The sequence below is a fragment of the Chaetura pelagica genome, unplaced genomic scaffold (assembly GCF_000747805.2).
Source record: "Chaetura pelagica isolate M959 unplaced genomic scaffold, ChaPel_1.0 scaffold3, whole genome shotgun sequence".
Taxonomy (NCBI): domain Eukaryota; kingdom Metazoa; phylum Chordata; class Aves; order Apodiformes; family Apodidae; genus Chaetura; species Chaetura pelagica.
The window spans coordinates 10,078,792-10,097,951 of record NW_009952974.1 but is presented as its reverse complement, the minus strand read 5'-3'; the positions used below and the strand labels follow the sequence as shown (position 1 = coordinate 10,097,951).

The 19,160-nt window shown below is 34.7% G+C and overlaps 1 protein-coding gene across 1 annotated transcript in view; it reads left to right on the top strand.

Annotated features, from left to right (window-relative positions):
• The window catches only part of LOC104387522 (sodium channel protein type 1 subunit alpha), a 57,492-nt gene that overhangs the window by 22,123 nt on the left and 16,209 nt on the right, over positions 1-19,160 (top strand). The window contains exons 14-19 of the mRNA XM_009996291.1: positions 940-1,113; positions 1,672-2,028; positions 2,708-3,190; positions 3,893-4,010; positions 5,216-5,370; positions 7,793-7,966. Coding sequence (XP_009994593.1) covers positions 940-1,113; positions 1,672-2,028; positions 2,708-3,190; positions 3,893-4,010; positions 5,216-5,370; positions 7,793-7,966 — 1,461 coding nt within the window. The remainder of the gene's footprint in view (positions 1-939; positions 1,114-1,671; positions 2,029-2,707; positions 3,191-3,892; positions 4,011-5,215; positions 5,371-7,792; positions 7,967-19,160) is intronic.

Genomic DNA, 19,160 nt, shown 5'->3' with positions numbered 1-19,160 from the left:
TGTTCCTAGGCAAATAAAGTAAAACTTTTCTTGTCCATCTCTTGGTTATCCCAGTTAGATTACTCTCTTTAGCTGTCCCATTCTCTGTTCATCTTACTTGAAAATGGGTTATCAAAACCAAAACAGAAAACACTTCAGAGCTCAGGCAGCCTTCAACAGCAGCTTTACCACATTCCTGTTCTCCATGAAATTCTTCTAAGACCTCTTTCAAAGCTATTCAGGATCACTGCCTTGTTGGCTCCTAAATATTATTCCTACTGCATTCAGCACAGCATCCCATGATGAGAGACCATTACCAGCAACATCATGTTTAAAATGCCCTTTCATTCCTAACATTAAAGTAATCGAGCCAATCCACTGAACTTACTGGCAATACCCAGGTAGAAGTTCCTCAGCTTCAGCTGTTGATCTGTTGATCAACTGTTGATCCCCGTCTGGCATAAATAATCTTACCTCTGTTGAACTGAATATGATTATGGCAGGTGATACCAGCAAAGGAGCAGCCCCTCTAGAGTCTTAATTTGACCTCATTCATGCTGCTGTATAATGTAATTAGTATATCAAGAAAGATGTTGTATCATGTAATTTCTTGGAAAGCAATCTGGCTTATGTTGTGAAAATCAAGTTTGGGATATTATTTGTACAGTACATGAGAAAGTCCATATCCTGATATAGTTGAAATTGGATTATAAATGTCATAAACCAGAACTTTTTGTAATCTGTTCAGTATAACATGTAATTAATTGAAAAAATTACTTGTTTTATGTGGCACTTGTTAAGGGAAGATGGGCATAATAAACCACTACAGTACACTGAACTATTTTTATGTATCGGTTTTGGATAAGGCATTGCAGAATGTAGCTTGAATTAAAAACCTAAACAACAGCTAAATGTATAAAATGTTTCACAATGAAATAACAAACTTCATTTTGACTTCAGGTCTTCACTGGAATATTCACAGCAGAAATGTTTCTCAAGATAATTGCAATGGATCCATACTATTATTTCCAGGAAGGCTGGAATATTTTTGATGGTTTTATTGTAACCCTTAGCTTGGTTGAGCTTGGTCTTGCAGATGTGGAAGGACTCTCAGTTCTTCGATCCTTCCGATTGGTAAATACACATCAATTGCACTGATTTTTCAATGGAGCTTAATTAAAACATATGTGCCATGATACTGATCTTGATGTCACTTTCATTAGTACAAATCAATATTACTTGCAGTATTTTACTATCTTCAATAGGAATTGTTAAAGATCCAGACAAATATATAGCCTAGGCTTAGTTCCCATGTACTTTCTGTATAAACTTTAAACATCCTGCTATGCAGAAAATAAGATCAATTCACAAGATGATTTGCCTCACAGTAATACATCTGCTCTACAAATACAGATGATTTTACCATATGAACTCTAGATTTTAAATTCCATCTAATATGACCAATAGCTTTTTTGGCCTTTAGTAAGCATATGCTTTGAGGATATCAAGCTTTAATGTCACAAAATTTTGGTCACTGTTGCCTTCCATCTTCATGCTTTTAGACAAAAGGATACCTTCTGAACAGTCAATCTCAGAGCATATTTTGCAGTAATATCAATCCACAAATTAACTTTAAAATATCTTTGTGTCTATCTTGCTGATTGCCCTAACAATATTTTTCTTTTCTTCCAGTTACGAGTTTTCAAATTGGCAAAATCTTGGCCAACACTAAATATGCTGATAAAAATTATTGGTAACTCAGTGGGAGCTCTGGGGAATCTGACCCTGGTTCTGGCCATCATTGTGTTCATTTTCGCTGTGGTAGGGATGCAGCTGTTTGGGAAAAACTACAAGGAATGTGTGTGCAAAATCGCCAGTGACTGTGTACTTCCACGCTGGCACATGCAAGATTTTTTCCACTCTTTTTTGATTGTATTCCGAGTGCTGTGTGGAGAATGGATAGAAACGATGTGGGACTGCATGGAAGTTGCTGGTCAAGCCATGTGCCTTACTGTCTTCATGATGGTCATGGTGATTGGAAACCTGGTGGTATGTAATCAAAGTATTAGCAAAAAATTATTTGGCAATAGAGAGGGCTCAGTCCTGAAGTGAACTAAGTGCTCTGGCTCTGCTTCAACAAAACACTTAAGCAGATGGTTTCATATGATGCTTTAAGTTCAGCTTAAGAGCTTTTTTGGGTAGAGATCGAAGTACTCTGCAATGTCAAAATCCTAAGAATGTTAGAGTGAGTGCTTAGTCACAATCTTAATTTGTCTTTTGGCTCTTTGTAAATATTTTGTGCTTAGAATTATTTTATGGACTCAATACTTTTGCTGTGGATTTTTTTATTATTTATCCCATAAAATTAGTCACCTAAATAATCTACTTTCTGCTATGAGATGGGCTAAATTAAACTTTTTAATGACGCTGAATAGCAAATCTGTTTCCTCCATTTTTAGATTATAAAATTTTGAACCAAAATATTTATCTCCTATGGGGATTTAAAGACACATTTATAGATATTAGTCAGTTGTAGGAATATTTTTGAATAGTGAACAGGGCCTGAGCATTTTAAATTTAATTTAAAAGTTTTGAGAGTGCTTTTCTTTGGTAATGGTGAATTATTGGGATTTCAGTCTTTGATGTCACTAATCTGACAATTTTTTAGTTAAATAAATGTTCTTTGTTGGGAAAAAATCTAGAATGTTCTTTTTTTACCTTTCTGCAGGTATTGAACCTATTTTTGGCCTTGCTCTTGAGCTCATTTAGTGCAGACAACCTTGCTGTGACAGACGACGACAACGAAATGAATAATCTCCAAATTGCTGTAGCAAGAATGCAGAAGGGCATAGATTATGTGAAAAGAAAAGCACGTGAATTCATCCAAAAAGCTTTTGTTAAAAAACAAAAGGCTTTAGACGAAATCAAACCACTTGAAGATCTGAACAACAAAAATAGCTGTATTTCTAACCATACCACCGTGGAACTGAGCAAGGACCATGACTATACTAAAGATCCAAATGGAACTACTAGTGGCATAGGCACAGGCAGCAGTGTGGAAAAATACATAATTGATGAAAGTGATTACATGTCATTCATAAACAACCCAAGTCTCACTGTGACAGTGCCCATTGCTGTGGGTGAATCTGACTTTGAAAATCTAAACACAGAGGAATTTAGTAGTGAATCAGACCTGGAAGAAAGCAAAGAGGTATTTAGAAATTTTGTGCATTTCTCTCTGATCTTTTGAGCATTTTTCTTTCAGCATAAGACAGTGTATTCAGTTCTTGATAATTTTATTTTGGCACTTCTTCCTACATGGGTATACATCAGCGTGTAAATGAGGGTTTGATTCCTGATGAACACTAGTGTGAGAAAGGATTAAAAATTACAGTTTCTAAGAGCCGATAAGTGGCCTCACAGACTTTCAACAATTATAATCTGGACTTGCTGACATAAAAAGTGTAGCCTTCTCTGCTGATCAGTGCTTTTTTTCCCTCATTCCTCTGAGCTTCCCTTTCCTTTATGTAGTTATATTTAGGCTCTTAACCTGCTTTGCAAAAGATTCCTGCATATAAACTTAAGCTTCATTATTTCTATGTAGGTCAAGAGATTATTGCCAGTTGGGATAGTTGTGGTCATAAATCTTTGCAGGCTTAATATCATCATCATCCATATTTATCAGTTTAAAGACTAATTTTTTTTTAAGCCTTATCTATCACCGATCCACTCTCTATTTAATGGATCCATACAATGTAGAAGGAAAATGAAACTTTGTACGAACTTCACATAAATTTATTAGCTGCAACATTCAAAAACATGGCAGAATTATTTACTTATTCTGAAAAAAAACCTAATATTTGCCTTAAAAATATTTACTGTGCATTTGTGATGCTTCTTTTTTCTTTTACAGAAGTTAAATTCGTCTAGTTCATCTGAAGGTAGCACAGTTGATATTGGACTTCCTGCAGAAGAGCAACCAGAAGCTGAACCTGAAGAAGCCCAGGAGCCAGAGGCCTGCTTCACAGAAGGTGTTTAGAACAAAAATAATAATAAGAGTTATTTCTGAAACATGGAATAATTATCTTTTTTAACTAAGTATTAGCATTTATGTATTGGATTACTCTTTTTTAATGTTTAAACCATGCTTATTAGTGGTAGTACTTTTAGACCATAATTTACCATATGGATACTGATATCACTATTATGCTACATATCAGATAAACCATTAAGAAAATGTGTTTCCAGAAATTTATCATGATTTTTAAAATCTGAAAAATATATATATTTTTAGTACAAGCTACTGTGCTTTCTGAGTGTAGTTGCAGTCTCTTAGATAATAAAATAACACAATATTCTTATACAGCTCTTCACAGTTATATATCAAAGTGTTTTACCAAAACAATTGTCGAGTGGTAATAAAAACTGGACTTGTATGGTCCTGTGCAAAATGCTAACTGAACCTTTTGCAAATTGGCAAAAAGAGAAGGAAGATCCCTTGTAAGCCATCAGGGGCAAGAAAAGTCTCATCCAGTGCACTCATTCCTACTTCATGTACCTTCTCTTGGTTCTTTTACACAGCTCAATAAAACTTGAATATGGTCATAAGCTTTATTTGCAAAGGCATTTCATTGTGAGAAACCTTATAGATACATGCATGTGAAGGAGGTGAGGAAAGGAATAGATTTAAAAGAGTAAGGATGCAAATGCCATTTCTTTAGAAATTTACACTGAACTACTAAGAAGTAGGAACATCCTTGGATTTGGCAAAGAAAATACCGTTATTGTTTACTAGTATTTTTCTACCTAAATAAAAGAAGCAAGAAAATCAAGTCAGCAGCTAAATAATAAAAGTTTATATAAATTAAGGACACAAATTAGAGAAGTTAGCTGGTACTGAAAAGCTTACAAGTCAAATAGGAGGCTTTGAAATTTTTCATACAGTAAATGCAACATTGTCTGAATTTAGTATCCCTTTCTTTTTGTGTGAACTGTGTTGAGCACTTAGTTCTTGATAAATGAGAAATACTTTCTTGTCACTTGCTAATTTAATTGTAAATTCCTGTTGTCTCAGTGTTAATTTTTTTTTTTGCTTTGGAGAAAAAGGAGATCATTGAGGTGAAAATCTAGATGGAAAGGTAGCATTGCATCATTAAAAGAATGTATTACCAAAACTAATGCAGTTAAGCAAAATCTCTTATTTTTTTCCCTCCTCAATACATACACTGCTTTAAAGGCTGTGTACGAAGGTTCAAGTGCTGCCAAGTAAGTATAGAAGAAGGAAGAGGAAAGCAGTGGTGGAACCTTAGAAAAACCTGCTTCAGAATTGTTGAACACAACTGGTTTGAGACATTCATTGTCTTTATGATTCTCCTCAGTAGTGGAGCTCTGGTAAGTAAAACATAAACAGTGTCTCACAAAGTTGTCAGAAAACTTGTTAAAAGTTGGCTTTTCAAACATTCTTTTAATTTAGTTTTCTCTGCCAGAAAGAACATACAATTTCATGTCTTCAGATGACTGGTCTAAGTTTCAGTCAGGCCTTTGAAAGGATGGTAGAAGTTTTTTCTCAACAATATGTCAAAAAAAGAGCTGACATAATTAGAGAGAGCTTGCCTCCTTTGCTGAAAGTGATGGTTATAGTCCTAAAGCAGGTAGAGAGTCAACATGTAAATAAACAAACATATTTAACTTTGTTATTTGAGTTTGCTCTGTAGTTTTACTGGTGTTTACTGATATGACTCAGGTAAAAGAACTGTCATTGCTGAAAAAAGAAGAGTGTGGAAGTAGTAGCGGTAATGGCATAAACAGCTCATAATACCTTGCAAGAGCCAGAGATGTCTTTCACAGTCTTATAAAAGCTATATGCTAGAACAGCAAGAAAGATTAAGGCTGTGTGTTTGCAATTATTCCTATCTGAGAATAAGAATGTATTATTTATGCTTTTAATTTAACTTCTACTGACTCATACTCATGTAGTCTAAAGGGCTATCTGTAAAAACATGAAGTTACTTTAAAAAGTATGTGAGGGCAGAATTCCTAGTGAGTTGAAGTCCCTCAAACAAACTTCTTACCCAGAGATAACAGAGTATATCTAGCATGTACTCTGGTAGATGCAATTACCCTTTGGTAAATTACTCAAGTTCCTACATCAGAAAGCAAAACTGCATTGCAAAATTTTATTATGAAACCTTTAGACCACTCCCAGCTTTAATGTACCATTAGTGGTTAGTAGTTTATTATTATGCCCATCATTAGTTTTGATTAAATCTCCAGGAATCATTCTGCTTTTGTCTGTTTTAATATCAACACAAGTATCAAACAAGCAACTTTTATTCAACATCATGTGACACCTTCCCTGTGATTTGAAGCCCACAGAATTACAAAAGACTCATATCTACCCTATTGAATTGTGATTCATGCTATCAAGTGGAAAAAACCCTTAGTGACAAGAATTTAAATGAGAGACAAGTACTGTTGAGATAAAAGTTAATTTATTTCATTGTATTTAGAGGAAGTTTGAGATGAGATCCCACAGTGGTAGCATGTCAGTGCTTGTGAGCCTAAGGTGTGTGTCATCCACAGAACATTTATTGTGTGAAAATGCTTCAGAGATCAGGGATTAGCTCAAGCCTCTGGAGCTGAGAGACCCTGTTCTGTCTTCAGCTTCCTTTGTGAGAGTGAAAATTTCTCTTTGGGCCTGCCAGTACTGTACCCCAATGTTCACCCAGAGGCCACACACCATTTGAGTCTCATTACAGCCAGGAAATGTGGCAGGGCCAGACAGGCTGCAGGCTGCCTGCAGACCCCTGCCCGAGGGGCATTCAGGCAGGAACAGCCACACTTCCAGCTGCCAAGAGCATGGCCAGCTCAGCCTCTAGTAAAGAGGAAATGGTATGTGTGCTGGCTCTGTTAGTGATTACATATGAGTGTCAGGTACTATAGTGCCTGATATAAATACCCAAAATTACCAATACAGAGATGTTAATTTGATGATTGATAGACAAACACTAATCATTTGAACTGACAAATGTGAAGTGATTCGAAAGTGGGCTGGGTAAAAATGAATGTTAGTATCGATAAACATCAAAACCTTTGCAAGCTAGCAGGACCATTCCAGTTCTTTCAAGCCAATGAAATAAATTATTATCTGTAAGAAATAATAGCATAATTAACATTTCAAAGCAAAATGAAAACACACAAGAAGTGTTAATAACATTGCAAAGATCTCAGAAATTTTCTGTATTTCATAACATATGAATAATACAGTAAAGCATGTATTTGACTTAGTTATTTTTAAGAAAGGAAGTACTTGTTATGTGATTTATTACTTTAAATTTTCAAAAAGCAACAGAACTCAAAATCAACAGGTCAATTGCATTGTCATTTTCCTGAAAATTTTATAGCTATGGCCCTGGATTTTAAAAATGTATCTACCTACATACAAACAAATTGTTTCATTAGAGTTCAGTTCAGGCACACCACTGCAAAATAAATGCTATTTTTGAGTGCTGTGAAGAATAATTCACCATCAGCAATAAATAAACTAATATCTCTGGCCAGTGGAGTGGTTGCTATGAGCTGGAAAATATAGTTCTGTAGGGGAAAAAGAGGTATATAGGGAGTTAGCAGGAAAGAAAACATTAGATAAAAGTGACACTCCCATGCCTTTTTTTGAAGACAGATTGTTTCCTTTTTTCATTGCTTTTTTTGCTTATTTGGGGTTGGGGGTTTTTTTGTGTTTTTTTGTTACAACCTAAGGTATGTGCAGTAACAAAAGGGAACAAGAAATACCTTTGAATATTTTTACTCACAGGCTTTTGAAGACATATATATTGAACAGCGTAAAACTATCAAGACCATGCTGGAATATGCTGACAAGGTCTTCACTTACATCTTCATTCTGGAAATGCTGCTGAAGTGGGTGGCCTATGGCTATCAAACATACTTCACTAATGCCTGGTGCTGGCTGGACTTCCTGATTGTTGATGTATGTAGCATATTTTCTAGGTGTTATTTTATATTTACCTGATTTTTTTATTACTTGCTCTATAACCATAGTATCTATGTACACCAACTGTTTGACTTGTCGATTTACAAAGTAAGGTAGATGGAAAAATATTCCTTATTTTTGTGTCTTTTCCTTTACACCTACAACACTGACTTCCTATACCACAGTTAAGAAAGACTGGATATTCTCCTGCCACAAGTGGTTAAGGGTTTTACTACAACACTGCTGTTGAAAGAAGTTGTGCCGTACTCTGTTATGCTCTTGGCTGCTCATTCTCACCTTCAGACCCACCTTTCCCCATCCTGTGATCTGAGTTGCATACAGCATTTAGATGGGTGTCTGGTCCACCAGACATCAGACACACATCTGAATTAAAACTCCTCCGGCAAGAAAACTAACATCATGTCCACAATTTCAGCATATGGCTGAATTAGATATATCTGTAGCATTGGTGGTGTGACTTAATAAGAATTAAAGTAAAATAAGTATTGCTGAACTTGCAGTCTCAACAGCCATGTTTGAAACCAGGCTCAGTAATCTTTCCTGCAAGGGTCAGCTCATACCTCACTGTGCTGTGAAATGGGGGAGATCATTTCCTGATGCATTGATACAATTATGGAGAATTTAAGAGGTAATATTCTAAGCTTGCCCCCTTAAGAAAACCTCCAACAGGCAGAAACACATACTGTTTCCACAGTCTATGAAGTTCCTTATGTGAGAAACTAAAGTACTATGTTTTATACAGTTAAGAAACCACAACTAGTTGCTACATATTTCAGATAGAAATTTCTGGTAAAACTTCTAGTAAAAACAAGTATTAAATAAGATCAATTTTAAAATTAAGATGCATTTTATCATGATTTCACTTAGACACTGAACTGGTAAAAGAGGAACTTCATAAGCAGTTATTGACCCATGGAATTGCTAAAAATCCAATAGTTTCTCAGTGTGTTCTCAGCATGTAAGAGTTAATCAAAGCAGTTAATAATCTTGAGATTTGTTTAGTTACTGGTGCCTACAACCTTTTTGATTGGTATACATTATAGATTAAATATATCTAGGATTTAACTTCACATACAGCTACCAATTACCATGTTCAAAGAAAGTCATACAAAGGAAGTACACTTCTTTGAAAACACTTTTTTTTTGTTTAGTATTTAAATTCTTCTCAAAATAGGTATCTAAGTGGCAGCTCTAACAAAATAACTTGAAGAACCGTGCAAGCGGAAGCACCTGTTCCTTTTCTAAACTCATTTTCACTAATATTTGACGGTATTTAAACCATAATATTCCAAACCACCATCTTGTGAAAGCAAAAATTTGACTACTTCTTTGGGTGAATGTATAACACCCATCTGAGTGTCTGAACTAAGCTCATTATTAAAGCTTGGATTTACACACCTGGATATTTTCTTTGGCTTTAGATTACAGCATTTTGGAAGCTTAAAAGTTTTCAGCAATGAAAAAAAAAACATGATGCTGGAGAAAGAAAAAACTGTTAACTTTTTAAAACTAGAGATTTCACATGTAATGTTTGCTTTTAAATATGGTTCAAAAAGAGCACTGTCCTAAAGTTCAATTTGTCTGATGCATTGTTCTTTAAAATTAAAGAGTGCATGAGATCATTATACTATTTTTAGCACAATAAATAGTTAATGAATTAGAATAGCTTAATGAAGGAGCATTTAGGAGAAATGGAAAGAAGCCTAAGGTATTAGTTTGAACAGGAACTGTAGCAAATGCAGGGAATAGGACATTTCTCACTGAGGTAATGTAGAGACATAGACTATATAAATGTCCATGGAGATATGCTGCCTATGGAACTGTTCTTATAAGGTTCTTAAGCAGCAGCATAATCCAGGTTATTGATGTGCCTGTGGAACACATACATTCAGCAGCCAGGTAAAAGGATTATTTAACTGAATATGGAAAAAATTAGTATTTCTACCAATTTTCAGAGTATCCATTTTGCTTCTATCTGCTATTTCAAAATAGGCCTCAATCATTTCCCTTTCAGTTTGTGGGCAATCAAATGGGCATTATCAACCTTAACTACTAATCCCAACAGCAGTGTAAAACAAAGAAAAAGTGGGAGCAATACCTAAAAGGAGAGATAAATTTAATTTGCTTTTTGTGCAAATGTGGTTTTAAATGCCTTCAAATCAGCAGTAGAATATGAAAATCACAAATAATAATGTTTCTAGGTATTGACTGTAATCTTGTGATTTTTTCTTCGTTTACCTATCATACTATTCTTTCATATTATTTCTTTTTTTTTTTTTAAATTTAAAGACTTCCTATTCCTGAAGAAAGTGGTTCAAAATTAGATTCTTCTAAAGAAGTTTATATCTCACATCTATGGTATGTAACAAAGTATGTACAATATAGTAATTTTTACTTTCCTGTTTTCATATAGGTCTCTTTGGTTAGCTTAACAGCAAATGCATTGGGTTACTCTGAACTTGGTGCCATTAAATCCCTTAGGACACTAAGAGCTTTGAGACCTCTAAGAGCTTTGTCACGATTTGAAGGCATGAGGGTAAGACAACATGGAAGAATCTGAAATTATGCATGCATAGAAGGACTCCATGCATGCAGAATAAGGAATGATAAGTCCATGCAGAAAGGCTGCACTTTTTATCTATTGCATATCTCTTACTAACAGATAAGCAAAAAGCTTCATCAGTTCACCTAAATCCATATGCAGTATCACATAGAACTTACATTCATTAAGGTTACTTTACTTTCTAGCCAATCTCAGGAGTTTTTCGTATCAGGCTTTGAAATTACCAGCGATGAACTCTCTCAACAGATGCTTCATAATGAAAAAAATTTAAGAAGATTTTACTAATTATTGTTCTGATAAACATATCACAGTACTTATACAGGAATCTAATTTAGCATTAGTTAATAAAGATTCTTTTCCTGTTATCTGTTGAAATCCTTAATTTTCTTCCTATTTGATAAGCCACCTTTGGTCTAACGCCACAGAATTTTACTAGATAGTACCAGAGATAAATTCATGCCCACTAGTGTTTTAAATCTATTTCTGAGTTTGGCTGGCTTCTAAAATAAATCATTTTTTTTTCTCTATGAAATTATTATTTTTCAAAGGTAAATGCTTTTCTTATGTAAACAAAATGCTATATAATATTCAGTAAAATGTATACAAGGTTATTTCTTACTTATTCTGAGCAATTTAAGACGCCCTGCTTACTATTCATCTCACTCAAAAAAGCATTTTAACTTATTTTTTCATTTGTGTATAACTTCTGTTCCTTAAAGCCACTGAATACAAACTAACTCTATATGCATGTCACTGAAATATGTTTTAAGATAACGCTTTTTGCTGCTTCATGGAAACAAGAGGAAACAATGTGCTAATGAATTTCGAGTCAATTATAAACTGGTGGAATAGCCTGGAATACACTGTCTGAACAACCTCTAGATAAAAATCTAAGTTTAATCAAGTAAAATTGAGGTTTAGAGTTCTGTTCCTTCAATTGTATTCAATTGTATGCAGAATATTGTTAACCAATTACTACTAGATTAATAAGTTGCAACTTAATATAGTAAAATAACTTTCAACAGCTTTCTCATTTGAAATTCATTAATTGATATTCAGCAGGGTAAGAGCTGGTCAAGTACTAAGGACTGTATGAATTTTCATTGAAGTTTAGAATGACTATTTGATTTAACCATTTCTCTTTTTCTTACTGTTCATGAACATTCAGATAAATGTGGTTTTGTGCAGAGAAATGTTGGGAAATTGCTGACAGCTTTACTTTTAAAATACTGTTCTGATTAACTGCAGGAGGACTGGGAGATCAGTATAGAAGTTATATAGGGACAAGAAATGCAGCTGTTTAGATGAGGTTGGAAAAAAACAGATAATGTCTAGAAAGATGATGTCAAATTTGATTGCCAAATGTTTTATTAAATTTTTATGTATTCTAGCATTATTATCTTAGTAAATTTTGCTCTGAAAATGTTTGGGATATTCCTGCTCAAAGATAAGTACCTATTATTTTACATCTGCTTTCCCTTATTTCTCACTGAATAAGTATGAAACTATATCAGAAGTTATATAATAGAATTTTCAATACATAACATGAATAATTCATGAGCAATTTACTGTGTAGGAGTCATGGATGAGCCTGGATAAGCAGAAAAATTTTCATCTTGGTCCTCCAATATTAAAGATAATCAAGGAAGTACCTGATTCCAATCACTTAGTAAATTTGACTGGCCAACTATATAGGCCTTATCTTTACTTCAATTCCAAAGCACTTGACAAGTATTCACAGCAGCTCATTGAGAGACAGTAGCATTGCTTTATGAATGACTCACGAACAGTAAAAAGATTCAAAAAATAATAATTGACCAGCTCATGATAAGACTATAGACAAATTAGCAGTCTTCTCAGAAACTAAGTTCACTTCATAAAAATCCATAAAAGCAGATTCTTTCATCTGCCAGAAAGTAAAAAGAAATCAGCCCTCTTTGCTTTCTTACATTGCCTTTACCTACACTGCGCTGTGACAAAACACAGCTGAGATTTTATTCAGCATGTATTAATAAATGTATTTTGCCTTTAAGAATATGAGAGATCATTATGTATTACATGAAAGTCCTGGTATTTAAAAAGCTCTGTATCATTTTGCAAAACAATGCTAATTTCTCAGATACTTTAAATCAACATTTTTCTTAAATAAGTTTCCCATTAGAGGAATATAGCATTTTACATAGTTAGTAAATACTGATAACTATTCTGTTATCCCTAAATATGAAACATAGTTCACTTTTAAAGTTATATTCTTATAAGTCTAAAGTTTTACTCTATAGTTACAACTTAATTTTTTAATAATGGTGTTTCATAAATGGGATAAATTTTCTTTCCACAGTCAATATAAGATAAAATAATCGCTTGCACCAACACAGGGTACAGATGGTCCATAGCATGTACTTGCCTTGATCACAGAAGGGAATTCTACCGTATTAAAGGCATTTAGAATATCTGCTAGTACACAGAATTCTGACAAATTTTAATACTATATATAGTGAATCTCAAAATCAACTCCGCCCAGATGCTGGAAGGCAAAGTAAAGAATTACATTAATTTAACTTACATTTCTGTCTTAGGGTTTATATTCTCATCTCAATTAGTGTATGTACTGAGCAGAAGTATCTGCAAACTGAGATTTGAATATAACCATTGCTTTTTGTTTAGCTTTTTAGTACTTGCAATATAATGCTTTTGCGCTAGTTCTGAATTGGTATGCTACTTGTACATGTAGAATACTGAGTATATATTGCTTTGCTGACTTAAAGAATTAAGTGACTATAAAGCATGCATTTATGTCTAACTTCACAAAATAAAGCATGTCATGCCGTGCTTGACTTATTATTAGAGAAATAGTAGAAGGCAGCAAACAATCTGAAATCCACTTGCACTTTCAGTTTTGCATGCCTTATGCATATTTCTGGCTGATGGCTTTAAACATTTACTGTATTTCAAATTTCCAGTCCAATTTCATAACTTGTAAAAATAAATTTGAGTATTTGATATCTTAAATATACTCTAAAATTCAATGGCTATTCCTTAGATTCCCTTACCAGGAAAGAAATAATCAGGCATTTTCAAGAGTACTCCAAACTTCATTAGTAGGAAAGAAACATTTCTCATACAATTGAGTTATGTAACATAACATCAAGTGTCTGTCATTACAGATTCACAACTAATAACACGCTATATATTTCTATTTCATATAGGATAACGTTTCTCCAGCTTGGATGGGGTGGACCGCTGGTTCCTCCCCTTATCTGTATTATGGGTACAGTATTTCCCCCTTTTCTACCCTTAAAGATTGCAGTGTGGCAAATCACTACATTGGGTATTTAGGGTTAGAAGGAGAATCCCACTAAAAGCAAAGGTAGATTTTATATATGCACCCTACACCCCCTTCTTCGTTGCCTCGAATTCTTAGAAATAATCCTTTGAAATTTCTGACATTATAGAAATAACATGAAAAATTTTTAGATTGCAGGAGAAAGGTACATCAGCTATTTTTAGACTTTTTAGGTGCTTTTCTAACTGAGATAAAGAATGGCTTTCTTCAAAAATTTGAGTCTGGCTTTTATATTATTTTTGAAAGATCTGCACTCTGTTACTCAATTTATAGCTACATATATTTAAAAATATCCCATAGAAATTTTTGAATCTTACTTGTAACACATAACACTATGACCTGAATAGTCACAACTATTTCTATAATTGTAATTTAAATGTTTGCATATTTTTTTCAAAATAACAGTATTATTTCTGTTCTGTCTTTCTTGGAGTTAAGAAGTGTCCTGCAGGAGACACGTTAGTGATATAAAAAATTTGTATTCAGTATCAGAAAAATCTGGTTCTTAGACTACAACGCTTGCAAGAACCAACTGTAGGAGGGTATCAGTAATGCAGGGAGTTTATAGCTTCAGTGTAAATGGTATATCAGCATAAACTGTCAATTTAGCATCTTAGCATCTCACAGTTAAGAATTATGTGCTCACTCTCAAGAAAGTGTGTGCACTATCTTCTGCAGATTTATCCTAAATTTAGAGGACTATATTTTGTTGATCAAAAGATAATGCGCTTTGAAGGATTTTTTGAGAACTGTGGTTTTATTCTATACCTTTCAGTTTTAAGTAAGTCTATTAGAAGTATTAGTCCCCTGAAAGACAATGAAAAAAATTGTTGTAAGAAAACTCTCTGCATAGATGTTCATAAATACAGGAAATAACTTAGCATTTTGAGATTTTTGTTAGACTGTAATCCTACAGTCAGATGAGAACTTCTGAAGAAGTTTCATATATAATTGAAACAGATAGGATTTTTGTCTGGATTTGTGTTTGTTGAAGAAAATCCTTTGCTTTTAGGATCAAGACTTAATTAAATTTGAATGAGCTACATTATGTATTTTATATTTTAACAAAAAATGTTGAAGAACACATGAAGATCAATAACATTTCAGTTACACAACAGGCAGAGCAAAAGGTGGAGTTGTTTCACTGCACCTGGTGAAATTTAAAGATACTGTTCCCACATCATTGCTTGAGCCAGCAATGTGCCCTTGTGGCTAGGAAGGCCAATGGCATCCTGGGGTGCATTAGAAAGGGTGTGGTTAGTCGGTCAAGAGAGGTTCTCCTTCCCCTCTATTCTGCATTGGTGGGGCCGCATCTGGAGTATTGTGTCCAGTTCTGGGCCCCTCAGTTAAAGAAGGACAGGGAACTGCTTGAAAGGGTCCAGCGCAGAGCCATAAATATGATTAAGGGAGTGGAACATCTCCCTTATGAGGAAAGGCTGAGGGAGCTGGGTCTCTTTAGCTTGGAGAAGAGGAGACTGAGGGGTGACCTCATCAATGTTTACAAATATGTAAGGGGTGAGTGTCAGGGAGATGAAGTTAGGCTTTTCTCAGTGATGACCAGTGATAAGACAAGGGGTAATGGGTGCAAACTGGAGCATAGGAGGTTCAAGGTGAATATCCAAAAAAACTTTTTACTGTGAGAGTGACAGAGCACTGGAACAGGCTGCCCAGGGAGGTTGTGGAGTCTCCTTCACTGGAGACATTCAAAACCCGCCTGGATGCGTTCCTGTGTGATGTGCTCTAGGTGACCCTGCTCTGGCAGGGGAGTTGGACTAGACGATCTTTCGAGGTCCCTTCCAACCCCGAGGATTCTATGATTCTATGATCAAATAATTACTATCTTTTCATGCTCATGTGTATTTACAATATTTACTAGCTCTTCTCAAAGAAACGCAGGCATATGATTTCTTGCTTGGCAGATAATTTTTGTATTTAATCATACAGTATGTAAAATCATCTTTTCTTCTATGTTGACTTCAGAAGCATTTTGTCATATACTTGATTTCTGTTGAGAAATGGAATCAAAGCTGTTCTAGGAACTCCAGTATTTTGTTAAATATAATAGTGTAGCTTGTTTTAAGACTGTTGCATGAATAAGAAATGCTTCTGTTGCTACTTTAACCAAGTTAAATTTTCTTATAAAATCTAGAAAAGGACAACAGAAATACTGGGGTTAGAAGGGACCTCCTGAGATCATCTCTCATACCTCTCTGCTAACAGTTCTAGCATTCCAAGATATAAACTCATGACCCAACAGCATGAATATTTTCCAGCACGAAGTGATATAAAAATAGTTTGTGCACTAAGTGTTTGAGGTAGTATTTTGCTTTCTTTGAAAAAAAAAAAAAAAAGTCTCTATCAGAAGGATTCTTCAGTCAGCTGCACTTGTACCATAACAATTAAGGAAAAGCAGAAAGAAAAGTCTGCCATTGTTAAGGGATTTTCTTTTAATCTGAGATCTTTTATCTCTTGCTTCATCTTTATCTGTTTATTACTCTTAGGATTATGATTTAGTTGTACCTCCTTGTCAGGTCCCTCTGATTCCTTCCATCTGCCTGTCTTTGCATACTCTCAGTTAAATCCAAATTTTTCTTTACAACTGCTGCTTTAAATTATAGTTTTCTTATATTCTTCATCCCCTATTCCTAATACAGTCTTAATTTTACTCAGAAATTGAAAACCTTGTCATAAATACTAACTCTTTTCCAGTTGTTTCACACATAAGCTGATTCTCATGTAATTTATATCATTCTGACAAAACATTCTAATTTATTTCATGAAACAACCTTTTGTGCCTTTTTTAATTGATTTAAATAAGATTCTAGTCTCACTATCATAATTTACTTCTATATATTTTCTATTTGCTACTTTGTATTGATCCTGAATTAAGGATAAGTGTTTGCTAGAATAAGATTTCAGGTTTATTTTTCTTTTGATTCTTACTTTTCTAAACATTCTTCTAAATGTTATTTAATTCTAGACTTATATAATCATAGGTCATGTAGTAAAGAATAAATTATATGTATGTACATAGCATTGAAGCATAATGAGTAGCAAATGTATTCTAGTTTTTTTTTACTATGCACTTCTTAAAGGCAAAATCTGTAAGATAACTCTAATTTTGGTTGGATGATTGAGAAAAGAGAAACCCAGACTCTTCTCAGATGTGCACAGTGATAACAAGAAGCGACTGACACAGGTTAGGTTCTGGAAAATTCTTATTTGATGTAAGGGGTGTTGGGGAGCTTCGTGTTGTTTTTTCTTTTATTTTTAGGGGGGAAAGTTGGGATATTTTATTTTGATTTGGGGTGGGGTTTCTGTTTGGGTTGGGAGGGGTTTTTTACAGTGAGGAGAATACTGGAACAGTGGAACATAATTAGTGGATTACAGATCACACATTCATAAAAACATGGTGCTCAGCCTGTTTTATGTTTGTGGGACAAAGTTATGAGAGTTTCTCACAAGAAGTCCATTATGATAAAATGGAGAGGAGTAATTACTTGAAAATGAAAAGGTTTGGATAACTTGGATGAATCTACTTTTTTTAGATTCACCATAGTTCCTCCCTAGAGTCATTATTTGTATCATGTCAAGTAGGTTGCAGTTTCTCTCACAGAAATATTTAATTCTCATCCTCTGTTTTCTCTAAAGTCAGTTCATAGCAGATCATTGAGCATATGCAGCATGCTTCTTCCCAGTGTGCACATTCCAAGATGCTCAATGAGCATCAGTCTTGATTCTTTGCACTGGGTTCTGGTTGTATTCTGTCTTCATGGTCTCCCTCAGGTGTTCTTTTGATCCCCTGACTGGGAAATTTTCTGTAATCCTTATGTCTTTTCCTCCCTTACCTCAATGCCTCCACAGTTTGAGTGACAATACACCTGCCTGTTACCTGATACCCACCACCTAGTCAAGTCAGAGTGGTTCCAGCATCTTATAGCCTTTCTTGTGTGATATCCTCAAAGCCCTTCACTATGAGAATATGCTAAATTCAGATTGTGTATGTCACCTGAGCCTCCGTTCCTGTCCACTCATGGCATACCTACCTGCTCATTCCAGCAATCTTACCTCTGTGGTGGACCAAGAAGCTATAAAAATGGCTCCTTGTTCACTTCTCCATCTTTCAGTGCACATGCTGTCTCTGGCAGCTCTCTATTCATCTGGTCTTCAGCCAGTTGAGCCAGGGAGATTCATGATCTTATGGCAGATGTTCTTACCTCATACTTGGTCAAAACAAGGCAATACTCATAGCTTACTCTCAAATCCTGCCCAAGGCAGTGTCAATGTTCAATTTGAGTCAGGAATCAATTTTAGTATTTTGCTCTAATGTAGCTTATGCTACGTATGCTTTTGTCAAACTCCCTCTGCATGCTGCTGTCTTTAAAAAACTGGATCTTCAGTCTTTGTACTGGTAAGAGAGATTAATGGCTTTTTTGTAACAAGCACCATCTGAAGTCTACAACTCCAACACTACACAGATAGTCACTTAAAGAGAAAGAAGCTATTCATTTTTTTGACATATGTATTCAAGCCTACAATATATTCCTTTCCCTTGGAGTTCCTGAAGGCTTTCTCAGGTTTTTCCACCTATCAAGGAATTGAGTGTAAGAGGAACGTGTTATGTTTGTTAGGTCCAAATAGCATGCATAGAATATATTGATTTATTGATATAATTTATTGATTTATTGATTTAATCCATAAAGGTCCTGGTGAAGTAAAAATTATTTGTCTTTCTGTGCTTGTGTTCCTGAATCTTACATGAGAACATGCATGCAGAAAAAAATACGAGGCAATAGTTAAGTAACATCTATAGGGTCTTATGGACTCCTTCAAAGGACTCTGACATGACATCTGGCACACCAAATCTTTGGGAAACTTTTCCTGTTTAAGCCTAAAATTATCAAGTGGACAGCTTTCAAAGTGGAGGCAAATAAAGTACTTCGTCATTTTTAGTAGAAAGAATGTTCCAGACATAATCTTAAAATCTTTCTTTCCATCCCAAAGATGGTAACTTCCTCCTGATTTGCACCAGAGACTGAGTTTAGAACTTCTTCACAGATGCTGCAAATATTATGAAAAAAAGGAATAAGTACTACTAAAGATTGTTCCTGAGTTGTTGCAGATTTCAGGAGGCCCTGATAGATCTACTAGGTCCCCTGTAGGAATTCCAGGAAAGCCTGGAGTTGCTGAGGTGCCAGGATCCATTGAAGCTCTTTTGCTGTGGGAACTATAATACAATTATATCTCACTATGTGTTTCAGATA